This window comes from Anabrus simplex, chromosome 6 (genome assembly GCF_040414725.1).
Source record: "Anabrus simplex isolate iqAnaSimp1 chromosome 6, ASM4041472v1, whole genome shotgun sequence".
In the NCBI taxonomy this organism is placed as follows: domain Eukaryota; kingdom Metazoa; phylum Arthropoda; class Insecta; order Orthoptera; family Tettigoniidae; genus Anabrus; species Anabrus simplex.
In genome coordinates, this window is record NC_090270.1 from 192,629,244 (window position 1) to 192,643,516 (window position 14,273).

Consider the following 14,273-nt stretch of genomic DNA (forward strand, 5'->3'; position numbering starts at 1 on the left):
ACGAATCCTCTCGGCCGTTATTCTTGGCCTTCTAGACCGGGGAAAGTTATTCAAGTACTTGTCTATACTAATATTATAAAGAGGAAGAATTTGTATATTTGTTTGTAACGGATAGACTCAAAAACTACTGAACCTATTTTAAAAATTACTTCACCTATAGAAAGCTGCATTGCCAGTGAGTAACATGGGTTGTATTTTATTTTCAAAACAATTCGAGATAGGTGGCATGGGGGGGGGGGGTTGAGATATAAAAATAATAGGCTAATATACGCAAAACATCGAATTTGTCGTTCAAGGACGAGACAAAACTCAATTTAATCCTCTTGACGCAAACCTCAAAACTCGGTCAGCCCTACGGGCCCGAAAACCATGTTTTAAGGCCATAAAACCTACCGTTACGGAGATATTGGCACCACACTACCCCTGCTCTAGGAATCGGATAAAGTAATGAACTGCCGTAACCATGGCAACGTCAGCTCCAGGATTCTACAACAGCGAAATTATCTACAATACATCACAAAAACCCAACATGTTACAGACATGAAAACTGGTATTTGGAATCTCCTTTAAAAATAAAAGAACACAAATGTTCGTTTTCAAAAATCCACTAGAGGAGAGGACGGGGTGAAAAGCTATTTTTTTGCTATTTTGCTTTATATCGCACCGACACAGATAGGTCTTATGGCGACGATGGGATAGGAAGGGGCTAGGAATGGGAAGGAAGCGGCCCTGGCCTTATTTAAGGTAACTTACAGCCCCAGCATTGCCTGGTGTGAAAATGGGAAACGACGGAAAACCATCTTCATGACTCCCGACAGTGGGATTCGAACCCACTATCTCCCGAATGGAAGCTCACAGCTACGCGCTCCTAAGCGCACGGCCAACTCACCCGGTGGGGGTGAAAAGAAGTGAGGAAGGAATTGAATTATTTATATGAGGATACATATATCTCAGAAAATGAAGATGTTACAGACGTGAAAATTGGTACTTGGAATCTCCTTTAAAAATGAACACACTTTTTTGGAAAAAGCACTTAAGGGGTGAACAGAAAAAAATGCGGGTGAATTTTTAAAATGACTATCTTCTTCCTCTACCGCTTTACCCAAATCTGTGGGTTTACGGGTGCGAACTGTGTCGCGCATGTGGATTCGACCCTGTTTTACGGCTGGATGCCCTTCCTGACGGCAACCGAATGTGTAGGGATGTAATTACTATTGCGTGTTCCTGTTGTGGTTGGTAATGTGGTGTGTTGAGTGAATATTGTGCCCTACAGCACCCTTCGGTTCCGGCCAGGCGAATGCCGGTCTCGAACCAAGAGCATTGTAGTAACAAACTCCCACAAGCTCGGGCTCATGCACATAGTCTTACCTGCGTACATATCCTTGCACAGCTACACTCAAATAAAGCATGACTCAGGGATAATGGGAAAAACATAGGGCAACACACGATAAGACAACAGGATATGTGAACTAGCAGGTAAGAATAATCAACATTGAAATAAAAAGATGGGGAAAACCCCTGCATTCACAGTGAATAGGACATAAATTTATTACAATAAAAAAACCAAATCTCTCACATAAATTACAAGGAATTAACATCTCATTTAATTATCACGCGATATTCGTAGTCGACTTCCAGGTCATAATTCTTTCGCACAGCCAAGCTGGAACAGTCACGGAATCACGGAATAAGTCAAAGTAAAGAGTGAGACAAACAAATTATGCAAACATCTCAAAGGAGCCATTCCCTATGCGTGAAAAGTGTTGTGTCACAGAACCTCGAACCGCATGATCTACTTACAACAAAACTACTCTGTACAAGGCCTGGACTGGATGAAAGCTCATACTCCAGCATAACTAAGATACATAAACTAATAAATAAAGCCGTCAAAATTACAGTTCCAACATTTGGTAGCAGAAAGAACAAGTGGCAAATCTAAGAAGAACACGGCCATACAAACAGAATGCGGTCTTAGCAGGCAGCCATTCACAAGGCCAAGGTCAAGGGCGACTCCCCTTCAGACCACTTAAGGAAAAAAACGCAGACAGCGAGATACAAAATCCTTGCCTGTGACGTCAAACTTGACTTCCTTGACTCACATAAATCACCTAGGAGAGTGTTAGCCATGCCACCCTATCTGATGCACACAGCTGTTCGATTACAGGGAATTCCTAGCCCGTACATCAAGTCTCCGTCTACTCTTACGTACATCTCACATCCATAGTGCCGAAATTACATAATCATCATCTCATATCTGCCTTCATATGGCTAAGACGTAAATATCATTCTCTCATATCTGCCTCCACAGGGCTTCTCCATCATTACATAAGGGTACAATCCCCTGGCACTACAATTTCCTGGCCACAATAAGGCGTAATGAACATACCTTAATTATACACCATTCAACAGCGCGAAGTCACATAATGTCAATGCGTGCAATAGGCTATATATTTAGCGCATCTACATCTCCAGCGCGATGGCTCACACACCCAGCCACGCTAACTCATGCAAGTCAAGGAGTAAGTCTCCAGTTTGTAAAAATTACGTACGACCACCAATGAAAATCTACACTGCTGCCGAAACGGCCGTAACTGACTAAGAGATCTAGCTAACATGACCAAGACGTAAAAGATGCCACGAAAAGGAAACAAAAATTTATACAAGTGGAAAATATACAATCTACTATCTACCCTACTGCCCTGAGTTCGAGGTCTGTGCATATTTACATTATACAAATCATTATATACATTGGAGAGCTACTGTCGTGGCTGACGGCCATCTTGAGTTCTAATTTTGATCTATCCCATGCTTAGAATAAATTGGATCTGTCTGACCTGGAAGTACCGAAGACATTGCGAGGCAGCTCTCTATGGACCCCTGGAGTTTATTTCATGTTGACGGTTGCCACTGCTAGCCGCAAAGTTAGATGAACTACTGGATTCATGCTGGCTGGTAAAGGCTTCTCCGGCAGCTTCCGTGAAGGTTGTCAGGTGTCTTCTTCGGTGTCGTGGTGAGCTTGCCTTCCTGGTGTCCCCGCGTCGATGCTCGATGTCTTGACGGCTGCTCCGTTTCTACAGCTTGCCGTCCTCCTTTCTCGTTCTCTGCGACGCTGCTCTCGCTGGATCGGTGGAGGGGAATTCCATTCCCCAATAGATTGTGCTGGATGATAGCTGCTCGCCGCTCAGCTCTTAATCTCGATGTCCGCTTGGAGTTGTATCACGCCGTCGCAACAGCTTGACAGTCAGAGAGTGGATCTCCAGCGCTCTTCAGCCGCCTATTTATAATACGGCTCGCGTACCCAAGCTAATTATTTACCCGCGAGCTCTTCCCGCCCGCGGTTGATATGCATAGCGCGCGCCTAGTACTTATCTCCAATATGCACTTGTAACTAGGCTCATGTCGCATATCAAAATTTTGTGCCAATTATGGAGGTTGCAATTTTCTTCTCAGATTAAATGCATCTATACTGTACTCTAAGATATAAATTAATTTCCTTTTCGCTCCAAATCCTTTGTTGGCACGCCACCTTTGTGAAGTGTGTAGCGTCCTGTGTCTAAATTAAGCGCTTGGCTGGGGTAATAAATTTATCTTATGAGCTTCCAGAAATTTCCTAATTATTCAGCTGCTCCTTTCCCACGAGAACTGCACACACTCAACCTCTCCCAGGCAATAAATTAGTAAACAAGGATCTCCCAGGTGGTCTTGAATGTACTCGATCTCTCCGGCTAAAATCATGACCCTTGGACAACGACCAATATGGTTCAATATGAAGAGGAGAATGTTGGGACAAACACAGACAACCTGTCCCCGAGCCAGAAAAATTAATCACACGCGATTTAAAACCCCGACCTAGCCTGAAATCGAAGCCGGAACCCTGTGAAACAAAGCCCTCAACGCTGACCACTCAGCCAAGGAGTGGGGCAGTTTTTATAATGGGTATATCTACATTATATGTCATAAAAGTAACATGTTACAGACGTGAAAATTGGTATTTGTAGTCTCCTTTAAAAATAAAGAAACACGTACTTTTTTTTCGGAAAATCGACTTAAGCTGGAGATCGAAAATAAGTGAAATCGGGGATGGCCGCAACGGAATGGTGAGAAAAAAAAGCATTGTCATCTGGTAGGGTTGGTGAGGCCTTCATTAGGACCTCACGGATAGGGCCGGTCGTGTCATCATCGGGAAGGCGGCCTTCTTCTCACCAGGGGTGATGACGCGGCCGGACAGTAGTAGGAGTATTTAGGGGAGACGATGAACGTGGCATGAAGGTACCGAGGATGACTACTGTGGTGACCTTATCTTTAGGAGTCACGTTTCCGGGGTATCCGACGGGCTTCATGGCATGTCTAAGGAGTACGTTTGGGATGATTACTACTAATATCATTTATTGCGGGTAGTATTAATTTTATTGGTAGTTTGTTCTGTCTATTTCTGTTTATTATTATTTATTTATGGTATTATTATTTTATTAGTAGTGTATTTTGTCAATTCCTGTTTGTGGAGTTGGTGGCTTAGGTTGAACATTGTTATTTTTCTCATTCAGTGGATCGAATGGGTATTTGGTTAATGTGATCTGGAGAAAAATAATAATAATAATAATAATAATAATAATAATAATAATAATACACTGACTGACAGAGCAAATGCAACACCAAGAAGGAGTGGTCAGAACTTTATGCCAATTGCAGGGTAGACTGACGTCACTGAGGTATGCTCATGATGTGAAATGCGCCGCTGTGCTGCGCACGTAGCGAACGATAAATGGGACACGGCGTTGGCGAATGGCCCACTTCGTACCGTGATTTCTCAGCCGACAGTCATTGTAGAACGTGTTGTCGTGTGCCACAGGACACGTGTATAGCTAAGAATGCCAGGCCGCCGTCAACGGAGGCATTTCCAGCAGACAGACGACTTTACGAGGGGTATGGTGATCGGGCTGAGAAGGGCAGGTTGGTCGCTTCGTCAAATCGCAGCCGATACCCATAGGGATGTGTCCACGGTGCAGCGCCTATGGCGAAGATGGTTGGCGCAGGGACATGTGGCACGTGCGAGGGGTCCAGGCGCAGCCCGAGTGACGTCAGCACGCGAGGATCGGCGCATCCGCCGCCAAGCGGTGGCAGCCCCGCACGCCACGTCAACCGCCATTCTTCAGCATGTGCAAGACACCCTGGCTGTTCCAATATCGACCAGAGCAATTTCCCGTCGATTGGTTGAAGGAGGCCTGCACTCCCGGCGTCCGCTCAGAAGACTACCATTGACTCCACAGCATAGACGTGCACGCCTGGCATGCTGCCGGGCTAGAGCGACTTGGATGAGGGAATGGCGGAACGTCGTGTTCTCCGATGAGTCACGCTCCTGTTCTGCTGTTCTGTCAGTGATAGTCACCGCAGACGAGTGTGGCGTCGGCGTGGAGAAAGGTCAAATCCGTCAGTAACTGTGGAGCGCCCTACCGCTAGACAACGCGGCATCATGGTTTGGGGCGCTATTGCGTATGATTCCACGTCACCTCTAGTGCGTATTCAAGGCACGTTAAATGCCCACCGCTACGTGCAGCATGTGCTGCGGCCGGTGGCACTCCCGTACCTTCAGGGGCTGCCCAATGCTCTGTTTCAGCAGGATAATGCCCGCCCACACACTGCTCGCATCTCCCAACAGGCTCTACGAGGTGTACAGATGCTTCCGTGGCCAGCGTACTCTCCGGATCTCTCACCAATCGAACACGTGTGGGATCTCATTGGACGCCGTTTGCAAACTCTGCCCCAGCCTCGTACGGACGACCAACTGTGGCAAATGGTTGACAGAGAATGGAGAACCATCCCTCAGGACACCATCCGCACTCTTATTGACTCTGTACCTCGACGTGTTTCTGCGTGCATCGCCGCTCGCGGTGGTCCTACATCCTACTGAGTCGATGCCGTGCGCATTGTGTAACCTGCATATCGGTTTGAAGTAAACATCAATTATTCGTCCGTGCCGTCTCTGTTTTTCCCCCAACTTTCATCCCTTTCGAACCACTCCTTCTTGGTGTTGCATTTGCTCTGTCAGTCAGTGTAATAATAATAATAATAATAATTATAATAATAATAATAATAATAATAATAATAATAATAATAATAATAATAATAATAAAGAATAAAGAATAAAGAAAATAAGTGAAAAAGGAGTTGAATTCTCTTTATGAGGATCTCAAAAACGAAGATATTACAGACGTGAAACTTGGTATTTGGAATCTCCTTTAGAAATAAAGAAAACTTTCTTTTCGACATAAAAGGGAACTGTTTCTCACACATAGAATTCAATGTCCCGTGTTTCAGATTTAGGTCTGCGAGTAGTCTGGTCATCTTAGCCCCAAAAGACAATGCCAAAAACGTGGTTTACAAACAGGTTCTGGGGTAAATGAAATGCAATTTTTCGGTGAGTTTTTATACTTTAGGGATTTACAGATAATGTCTTAGTGCAGTACCGAGGAACAAGTAATTTTTATGAAATTACAAAATCCTCGCGAGCGAAATTTGGGTAACAGCTAGTCATAATGTAAAGTGAATGTCTCCTTTCCTTTATAACAGAAACTGGCCCCCTGCTTGTTCAACATCTCCAATTTATTCACAATAATACGTCTTTTTTTCCAGTACCATTTCATCAACGGCATCAAAGAATACATATGATGTTGATGTACGGCCAACCGTTCTTTGTTTTTCCCACCCACTCGACCTTTTCATGGCACGAGTTTTGCACTTGTTGGACAGACATCACGTTATTTCCGTCAGCAAACACTGTCCTCCTGTGAATGTTGACAAGTTTCGTTGTTTGCCTGCAGAACGGGGATCACTGTGCAGACCTCCTGCCAAGACTAGTGACTTCGACATTTTGCAACCGTCACTGTGCCAAGGTTCCGTGTCACCGACTTGTGCAACTGTGCGCCATCTATCGATGTAATTACAAACTGTCGGGTATACAAGTTGCCCCGTGCCGGTTTAATCAATCAGCCGCTACTGATCTGCATTTAGGGATGTCACTCAGGTGGTAGATTTGATATTAGTATTACACCTACTCTTAAAAAATATTTCAAAGAAGTTGGAAATAGAGTACTGTATATCGGACACCCCCACTTGATAAATTATGCCAGTCCACCCACAAATCATGAAAACTTACTTTCTGACCCTAGCATAATATGCTCTTGGCCTACCGGCTACACGCAGTCACCGAACTTACGGATCCTACTTTGTAAATACAGGGTGAATCAGCTAAAAGTGAAGGATAAAACAGCGCGTGCTTACTGAGGAGCAACCAGCTCAAGCTGGAGAACGATCACAACATTCTCCTCAAAAATCGCTGCTATGGCTTTCACAGGAAACAACAATGTCAATGAGTTCAGCGTGCTGAGCTACCAAACTCTTAAAATGGAAACCACACAAAATCACTGTTGTCCACAAATTGCTACCACATGATAATGCGAATGGGGTAAATTTCTGTAACTGAACGTTTAAGAACGTTATTGATGGGCCAATTGATCCAAATTCTCTGACGAATCATGGTGCTGTTCACAAGGCCATATTTCGACACAGTATTGCAGCACAGAGAAACCCGATGTTGTGCAGGAAAACTCATTACATAAGGAGAAAATCTGGGTATGGTGTGCGGTAAATGCATACAGGATAATAGGGCCGATGATTTTTGCTGGTACCATTAATGCATAACGTTACAGGATTGACAAACTCACACCATTCTTTGAACAACTGACCGATACTGAATGCGGATCTGGATATTTCCAGCAAGACTCTTCCACCGCACATACAGCCGAAGATTCTTTAAATTTTGTTCAGGAAATTTTTGAAGATAGAGTAATTATTTGGGGGGTTATGGTCCACACGGTCCCCGCATATGACATCATGTGATTTTTATTTATGAGGTGGTTTGAAAAATAAAGTGTATAGGTCAAACCTGCACAGATTATAAGAAATCAAAGAAAATATCAGAAAAGAAATTAACTGTATTTCTGAAGCTGAAGTGATGAGCATGAAAAAATCCTAAAAAATGTGCCAGAATCGTGTTGATGCAGGAGGGCATTTCCAACATATCCTATGGTAATATACGTGTTTATTTTAATTGTAATTGTGAGAACCTGAATCATTACGAAGTTTGTGGGTAATTATTTTATCTGAGCTCGGGAGTAAGATCTCTGGCTACCGCGGCCAGATCTGACGCGCGGTTGGCCAACTCGTACGTGAGACTCATTGTAGCTGTCAGAATAAGGTGAAAGAACTCATTTGAGTAGCGTGGCACGTGATTGATCAATGTAGCACGTTTGAAGACATTGCATTTTCTCGATGACTAGTACTAGAATGTTGGAAATAATCGCACGCCTGATTTGCAGTGTCAGTACTCTAATCGCAGGTCTAAAAAATGCATAGATTTGTTTTTAAAACTAAAGTTTGTACCAATATCTCGTAAGAGTGACACTGTAGAAAAGTACTGCAGGTTCGAATGCGAGTCCCTTGGTAACATTACTAAAAGTAAAAGTAGATTTTTGATATCTTTAACGGCTTATGAGTTATTTGGGGGAAACACTTTGCAGACTCACCCGGTCTATAATATAAATTTATTAATTGGCAATGCACCTTGAAACGTAAACGACGCAACAACCCAAATTTCACAGGTCATAAACTTTCACACTATATTTTTATTTCAGGCGCTTCGTCCTGAACGAGCCGGCCAATATCGAGGATGGTATAGGAGTACCTGAATGGCGGCTCACACTGTGCCTGCTGCTGTCCTGGATCCTCGTCTACCTAGTTACTGTCCGTGGAGTGAAGAGCTCCGGAAAGGCAGCCTATTTCTTGGCGCTCTTCCCCTACGTGGTGCTTATAGCATTGCTCGTCAGAGGGGCAACCCTACCTGGAGCGGGAGATGGCATATTGTACTTCATCACCCCGGTTTGGGACAAACTTCTTTCCCCAAGTGTAAGTAACATTCTCTAATCATGTCATCACGTATATTGTACTTCACCCCGGTTTGGGACAAACTTCTTTCCCTAAGTGTAAGTAACATTCTCTAAACATGACATCCCGTAGATTGTACTTCACCCCGGTTTGAGACAAAATCCTTTCTTCAAGTGTAAGTAACATTCTCTAATCATGTCATCCCGTAGATTGTACTTCACCCCGGTTTGAGACAAAATCCTTTCTTCAAGTGTAAGTAACATTCTCTAAACATGACATTCCGTAGATTGTACTTCACCCCGGTTTGAGACAAAATCCTTTCTTCAAGTGTAAGTAACATTCTCTAATCATGTCATCCCGTAGATTGTATTTCACCCCGGTTTGAGACAAACTCCTTTCTTCAAGTGTAAGTAACATTCTCTAAACATGACATTCCGTAGATTGTACTTCACCCCGGTTTGAGACAAACTCCTTTCTTCAAGTGTAAGTAACATTCTCTAAACGTGACATCCCGTAGATTGTACTTCACCCCGGTTTGAGACAAACTTCTTTCTTCAAGTGTAAGTAACATTCTCTAATCATGTCATCCCGTAGATTGTACTTCACCCCGGTTTGAAACAAACTCCTTTCTTCAAGTGTAAGTAACATTCTCTAAACATGACATCCCGTAGATTGTACTTCACCCCGGTTTCAGACAAAATCCTTTCTTCAAGTGCAAGTAACATTCTCTAATCAGGTCATCCCGTAGATTGTACTTCACCCCGGTTTGAGACAAAATCCTTTCTTCAAGTGTAAGTAACATTCTCTAATCATGTCATCCCGTAGATTGTATTTTACCCCGGTTTGAGACAAACTCCTTTCTTCAAGTGTAAGTAACATTATCTAATCATGTCATTCGTAGATTGTACTTCACCCCGGTTTGAGACAAAATCCTATCTTCAAGTGTAAGTAACATTCTCTAATCATGTCATCCCGTAGATTGTATTTCACCCCGGTTTGAGACAAACTCCTTTCTTCAAGTGTAAGTAACATTCTCTAATCATGTCATCCCGTAGATTGTGCTTCACCCCGGTTTGAGAAAAAATCCTTTCTTCAAGTGTAAGTAACATTCTCTAATCATGTCATCCCGAAGATTGTACTTCACCCCGGTTTGAGACAAAATCCTTTCTTCAAGTGTAAGTAACATTCTCTAATCATGTCATCCCGTAGATTGTATTTCACCCCGGTTTGAGACAAACTCCTTTCTTCAAGTGTAAGTAACATTATCTAATCATGTGATCCCGTAAATTGTACTTCACCCCGGTTTGAGACAAAATCCTTTCTTCAAGTGTAAGTAACATTCTCTAATCATGTCATCCCGTAGATTGTATTTCACATCGGGTTTGAGGCAAACTCCTTTCTTCAAGTGTAAGTAACATTATCTAATCATGTCATCCCGTAGATTGTACTTCACCCCGGTTTGAGACAAACTCCTTTCTTCAAGTGTAAGTAACATTCTCTAAACATGACATCCCGTAGATGGTATTTCACCCCGGTTTGAGATAAACTCCTTTCTTCAAGTGTAAATAACATTCTCTAATCATGTCAATCCGTAGATTGTACTTCACCCCGGTTTGAGACAAACTTCTTTCTCCAAGTGTAAGTAGCATCCCGTAAGATCTCATAGTGTAGTTAGAAGAGATAAGAAAAAGTATGAATGAATAAACGAATCTCTCACAATCACGGATTACCAGACACTGAGGAGTGTTAATTTATTGTAGTAATTATTAATACATGAAGTGATTTATTTATTATACAAAATATATTTTAACTAAAAAAATGTTACAAAGGATTATTAAAAAATAGAATTACACACCGGTATATTAAAAAATCGTTCTTGGGTGTATATCTAAAAACTAGACAATCTTATACTTTTGAGATATTTCCTACAATTTAACTAGATTATAAATTCTAAGATACCCCTTGTATATACAGTAGCTACAAGAATTTTCTCTCTTTTAATAAGCATTAGATTTCTTTTCCTTGGAGAGTATTACACAGCTTCCCTGTTGCCCCTTGTGTTTTCCATTCTCTCTGAATAACTTGACAAGAGTGTAAAGTTCATTCTCAGTTTTTACCTATCAATTTCCCATCAGTATATTTTCTCTCGGATTATCCTCGTTTCCGTTTATTCAGTAGGTACACCCCTTCAGTATCTTTATTGCTTGAAATACACTTCTTCTCTTTATGTTCTTATGGCTTTAATATATACTCCCATCAACGAAGTGCCCCACTCGTTTTCCTTTTAGTTGATATTTCTGCCGTTACTGTCACTTACTCATTTAACATAATACTTCTAGGGATCCCTTGCCGTTATATTATGTCCTTATTGCTTGTCTTTCTATGTATTTCACTCTTTGGATCACTTTTTTATACAATCTTAACGTTTATGAAGTAATTCACGAACTGTTTTTCTACAGAACTAGAATAGATTTGAAGTAATAGGCATGTAGTGAACAGACCTAGATCAGATTTGAGGCCATGGACTAGTTTAGAACAGAATTACAATAGATATGAGGTCATGGATCGGTTGAGAACAGCAGAACAAGGATACATATGAGGTCACAGGCATGTAGTAAACACAACTAGACCAGATTTAAGGCCATGGAATGAGCACACAATTAGAATAAATTCAAGTGCATGGACAGGTAGCTAACTGAACTAGATTAGAGCTGAAGTCATGGACTGGTTGAGAACAAAACTAGAACAGTTTTAAAATCATGGACTGGTTAAGAACAGAACAAGGAAAGGTTTAATGTTATGGACTTGTTGAGAACAGAGTTCGAATACACTACCTGACAAAAAATATTGAAGCACCCAGGAGGTGAGGAGGAAACGAAATGGAACCTCATGTATTGAGAGAGTATGCGGAAGTTAGTGATTACAAAATCGAGTTAAATTTACGAAGAACTTGGCAGTTGGAGCCCACTTATCAGTATGACGTTGGATCCCCTCTGGCCTGGATGCATGCACTGATTCTATTGGGAAGGTTGTCATAAAGCTGTTTTATCCTCTCCTGAGACAATATGTTGTAAATGGTCCGTGATATCCTGGATACTGGCATTGGTATAGAGTTGATGTCAGAGCTGGTCCCACACATGTTCTATCGGGGGCAGATCTGGGGATCTTGCTGGCCACGGGAGTACCTCAACATCACGCAGACAGTTCAGAGAGACACATGCCGTGTCTGGACGAGCATGGCCCTGTTGAAAAATGGCAGAACGATACTGTCTCATGAGAGGCAACACATGAGGACGTAGGATGTCCGTGACGTACCGTTGTGCAACCAGAGTTCCCTCAGTCACTACCAGCCGTAACCTGAAGTCATACACAATGGCTCCCCGTACTATGACTCGAGGAGTAACACCACTGTATTTATTTCCAAAGAGTCCACAGAGCTCACCTCCAACTTAGACCTTGTGCTGTTAGTGGTGAATAAATCAATCTAATACACTGTTATAATTAATAAACATGCTGTGATAGGTATAGTGGCCCTCCTTGCAGTGATCACTGCCCGACGGAGCCTGGTGTTTACTATAAATTCGGTGATTACCAGGGAATCGTGGGGCAACTCACGATAATACTAAGAGTTTGTAATAATATAGATAATAGCTCCCTCCTGCAGTGATAACTGCTGGATGGAGCCTAGCTATTAACAAAAGAATAAAGTGTAATATGGATAGTCGGCCCTCCACGCAATGATCACCGCGCGTTGGAGTCTAGTGGTTACCAGATATTCGGCGCTTGCCTGGAATCGCGAGGCTACTCACGATACTAAAGGAATTTTGGAATAATTGCTCCCACCAGTAGTAACACCACTCTACCTCTCCAAAACATTAGAAGAATTGTACCTCTTCCCAGGTCTCCGCTATATTCGCAGGCGATGGTCATCCGGGGTAGTGCAGAACCGCGATTCATCGCTGAACACAATGCGATGACATTCATCAGCAGTATATGTTTCCCGGTCACGGCACCACTCCGAATTCAGCCGTTTGTAATGTGGTGTTAACGGTAGCCTACGTATGGGACGGCAATTCCCTAGTCCGGCTACTGCTAATCTCCAACCAATGGTGCGTGACGACACATAATATTGCAGGGATCCCACTACTTGTTCTCGGATGGCAATCGCAGATGTGAAGGGTTACAATGTGCTCTCTGCACAATAAGGCGACCCTCCCTTCTCGTGGTCAGACGTGGTCGACCTGAACCTTGACGACGAGTGTGCTTGCCCTCACGTTCCATGCAGTCCAATATCGGGCCACTGTAACATCCGAATGCCCCACAAATCTGGATATTGCACGATTCAACCAGCTGGTCAAATGGATACCCACAATGATACCCTTTTCAAACTCTATCAGGTTCTGATAATGCTGTCTCACACGAGTACGCGGCATCCTCGTGTCCTTACCAGTGATCTGATCACTCAACATCTGGGGCTCTTCACGCACGTGATATACCCTACCAGGCCTGGTAACAACACTAAACACTAACAACACTAATGCATTTTGGTGGACGTTCTATCTGTCACAGAGAACTGCAACTCTAATAATTAACATACCCGCCAATGGTGGGTACGTGTACTAAGTTACACTGGCATTTGACTATTTCTTCTGGGACCTTCCATTCCTTTTGTCAGGCAGTGTAAATTTAAAGTGATGGATAGGTATCAAATCGAACTATAATAGATTTGAAGTTAGTATTGGTTGTCAACAGAACTACATTTGAGGTCATGTAAGACTGAATAGAACAACAATGGATTTTAGCTCATACACTGGTCGAGAAAAAATAACCTAGAATAGATTTAATGTCAAGGACCTGTAGTGAACTGAACCAGAATATATTTTGAGGTAAGCAATGGTTGTGAACGAATTAGAAAAAAAATGAACTGGTTGAAAACAGATCTTAGAATAGTTTTAAGTTCATGGGCGGGTTGAAAACAGAAATGGAACAGATTTAAGGTCATGTATTGGTCATGAACAGAACCACAATAGCCTTAAGTTACCCATTCGTCCTCTTTCTTTCATGTACTAGTATTTATTCTCCGAGTGTTCGCCTACAGCAGCTTAGAGGTTAATATCATAGTTCTACACGCCTTTATCCCAGGTTCGATCCCCAGTTATATCAAGAATTTACGAAAAGTTGAGTGACTTGACCGGTGAGCACTAATGCTCACAGGAGACAACTGAGAAGTGGTGCTTCGTGCTAAAATACTACTGTGTTCTGTAAGTCTGGTAGCACAACGCGTGATTTATCACCACGCATGCGCTCATAGCATGTTTATAAGCTGTGGAGGA

The 14,273-nt window shown here is 42.6% G+C and overlaps 1 protein-coding gene across 2 annotated transcripts in view; it reads left to right on the forward strand.

The window, feature by feature from the left end:
* The window catches only part of NAAT1 (Nutrient Amino Acid Transporter 1), a 108,286-nt gene that overhangs the window by 53,841 nt on the left and 40,172 nt on the right, over positions 1-14,273 (forward strand). For both annotated transcript variants that reach the window (XM_067150129.2, XM_067150130.2), the window contains exon 6: positions 8,691-8,961. In XM_067150129.2, the coding sequence (XP_067006230.2) occupies positions 8,691-8,961 (271 nt within the window). The remainder of the gene's footprint in view (positions 1-8,690; positions 8,962-14,273) is intronic.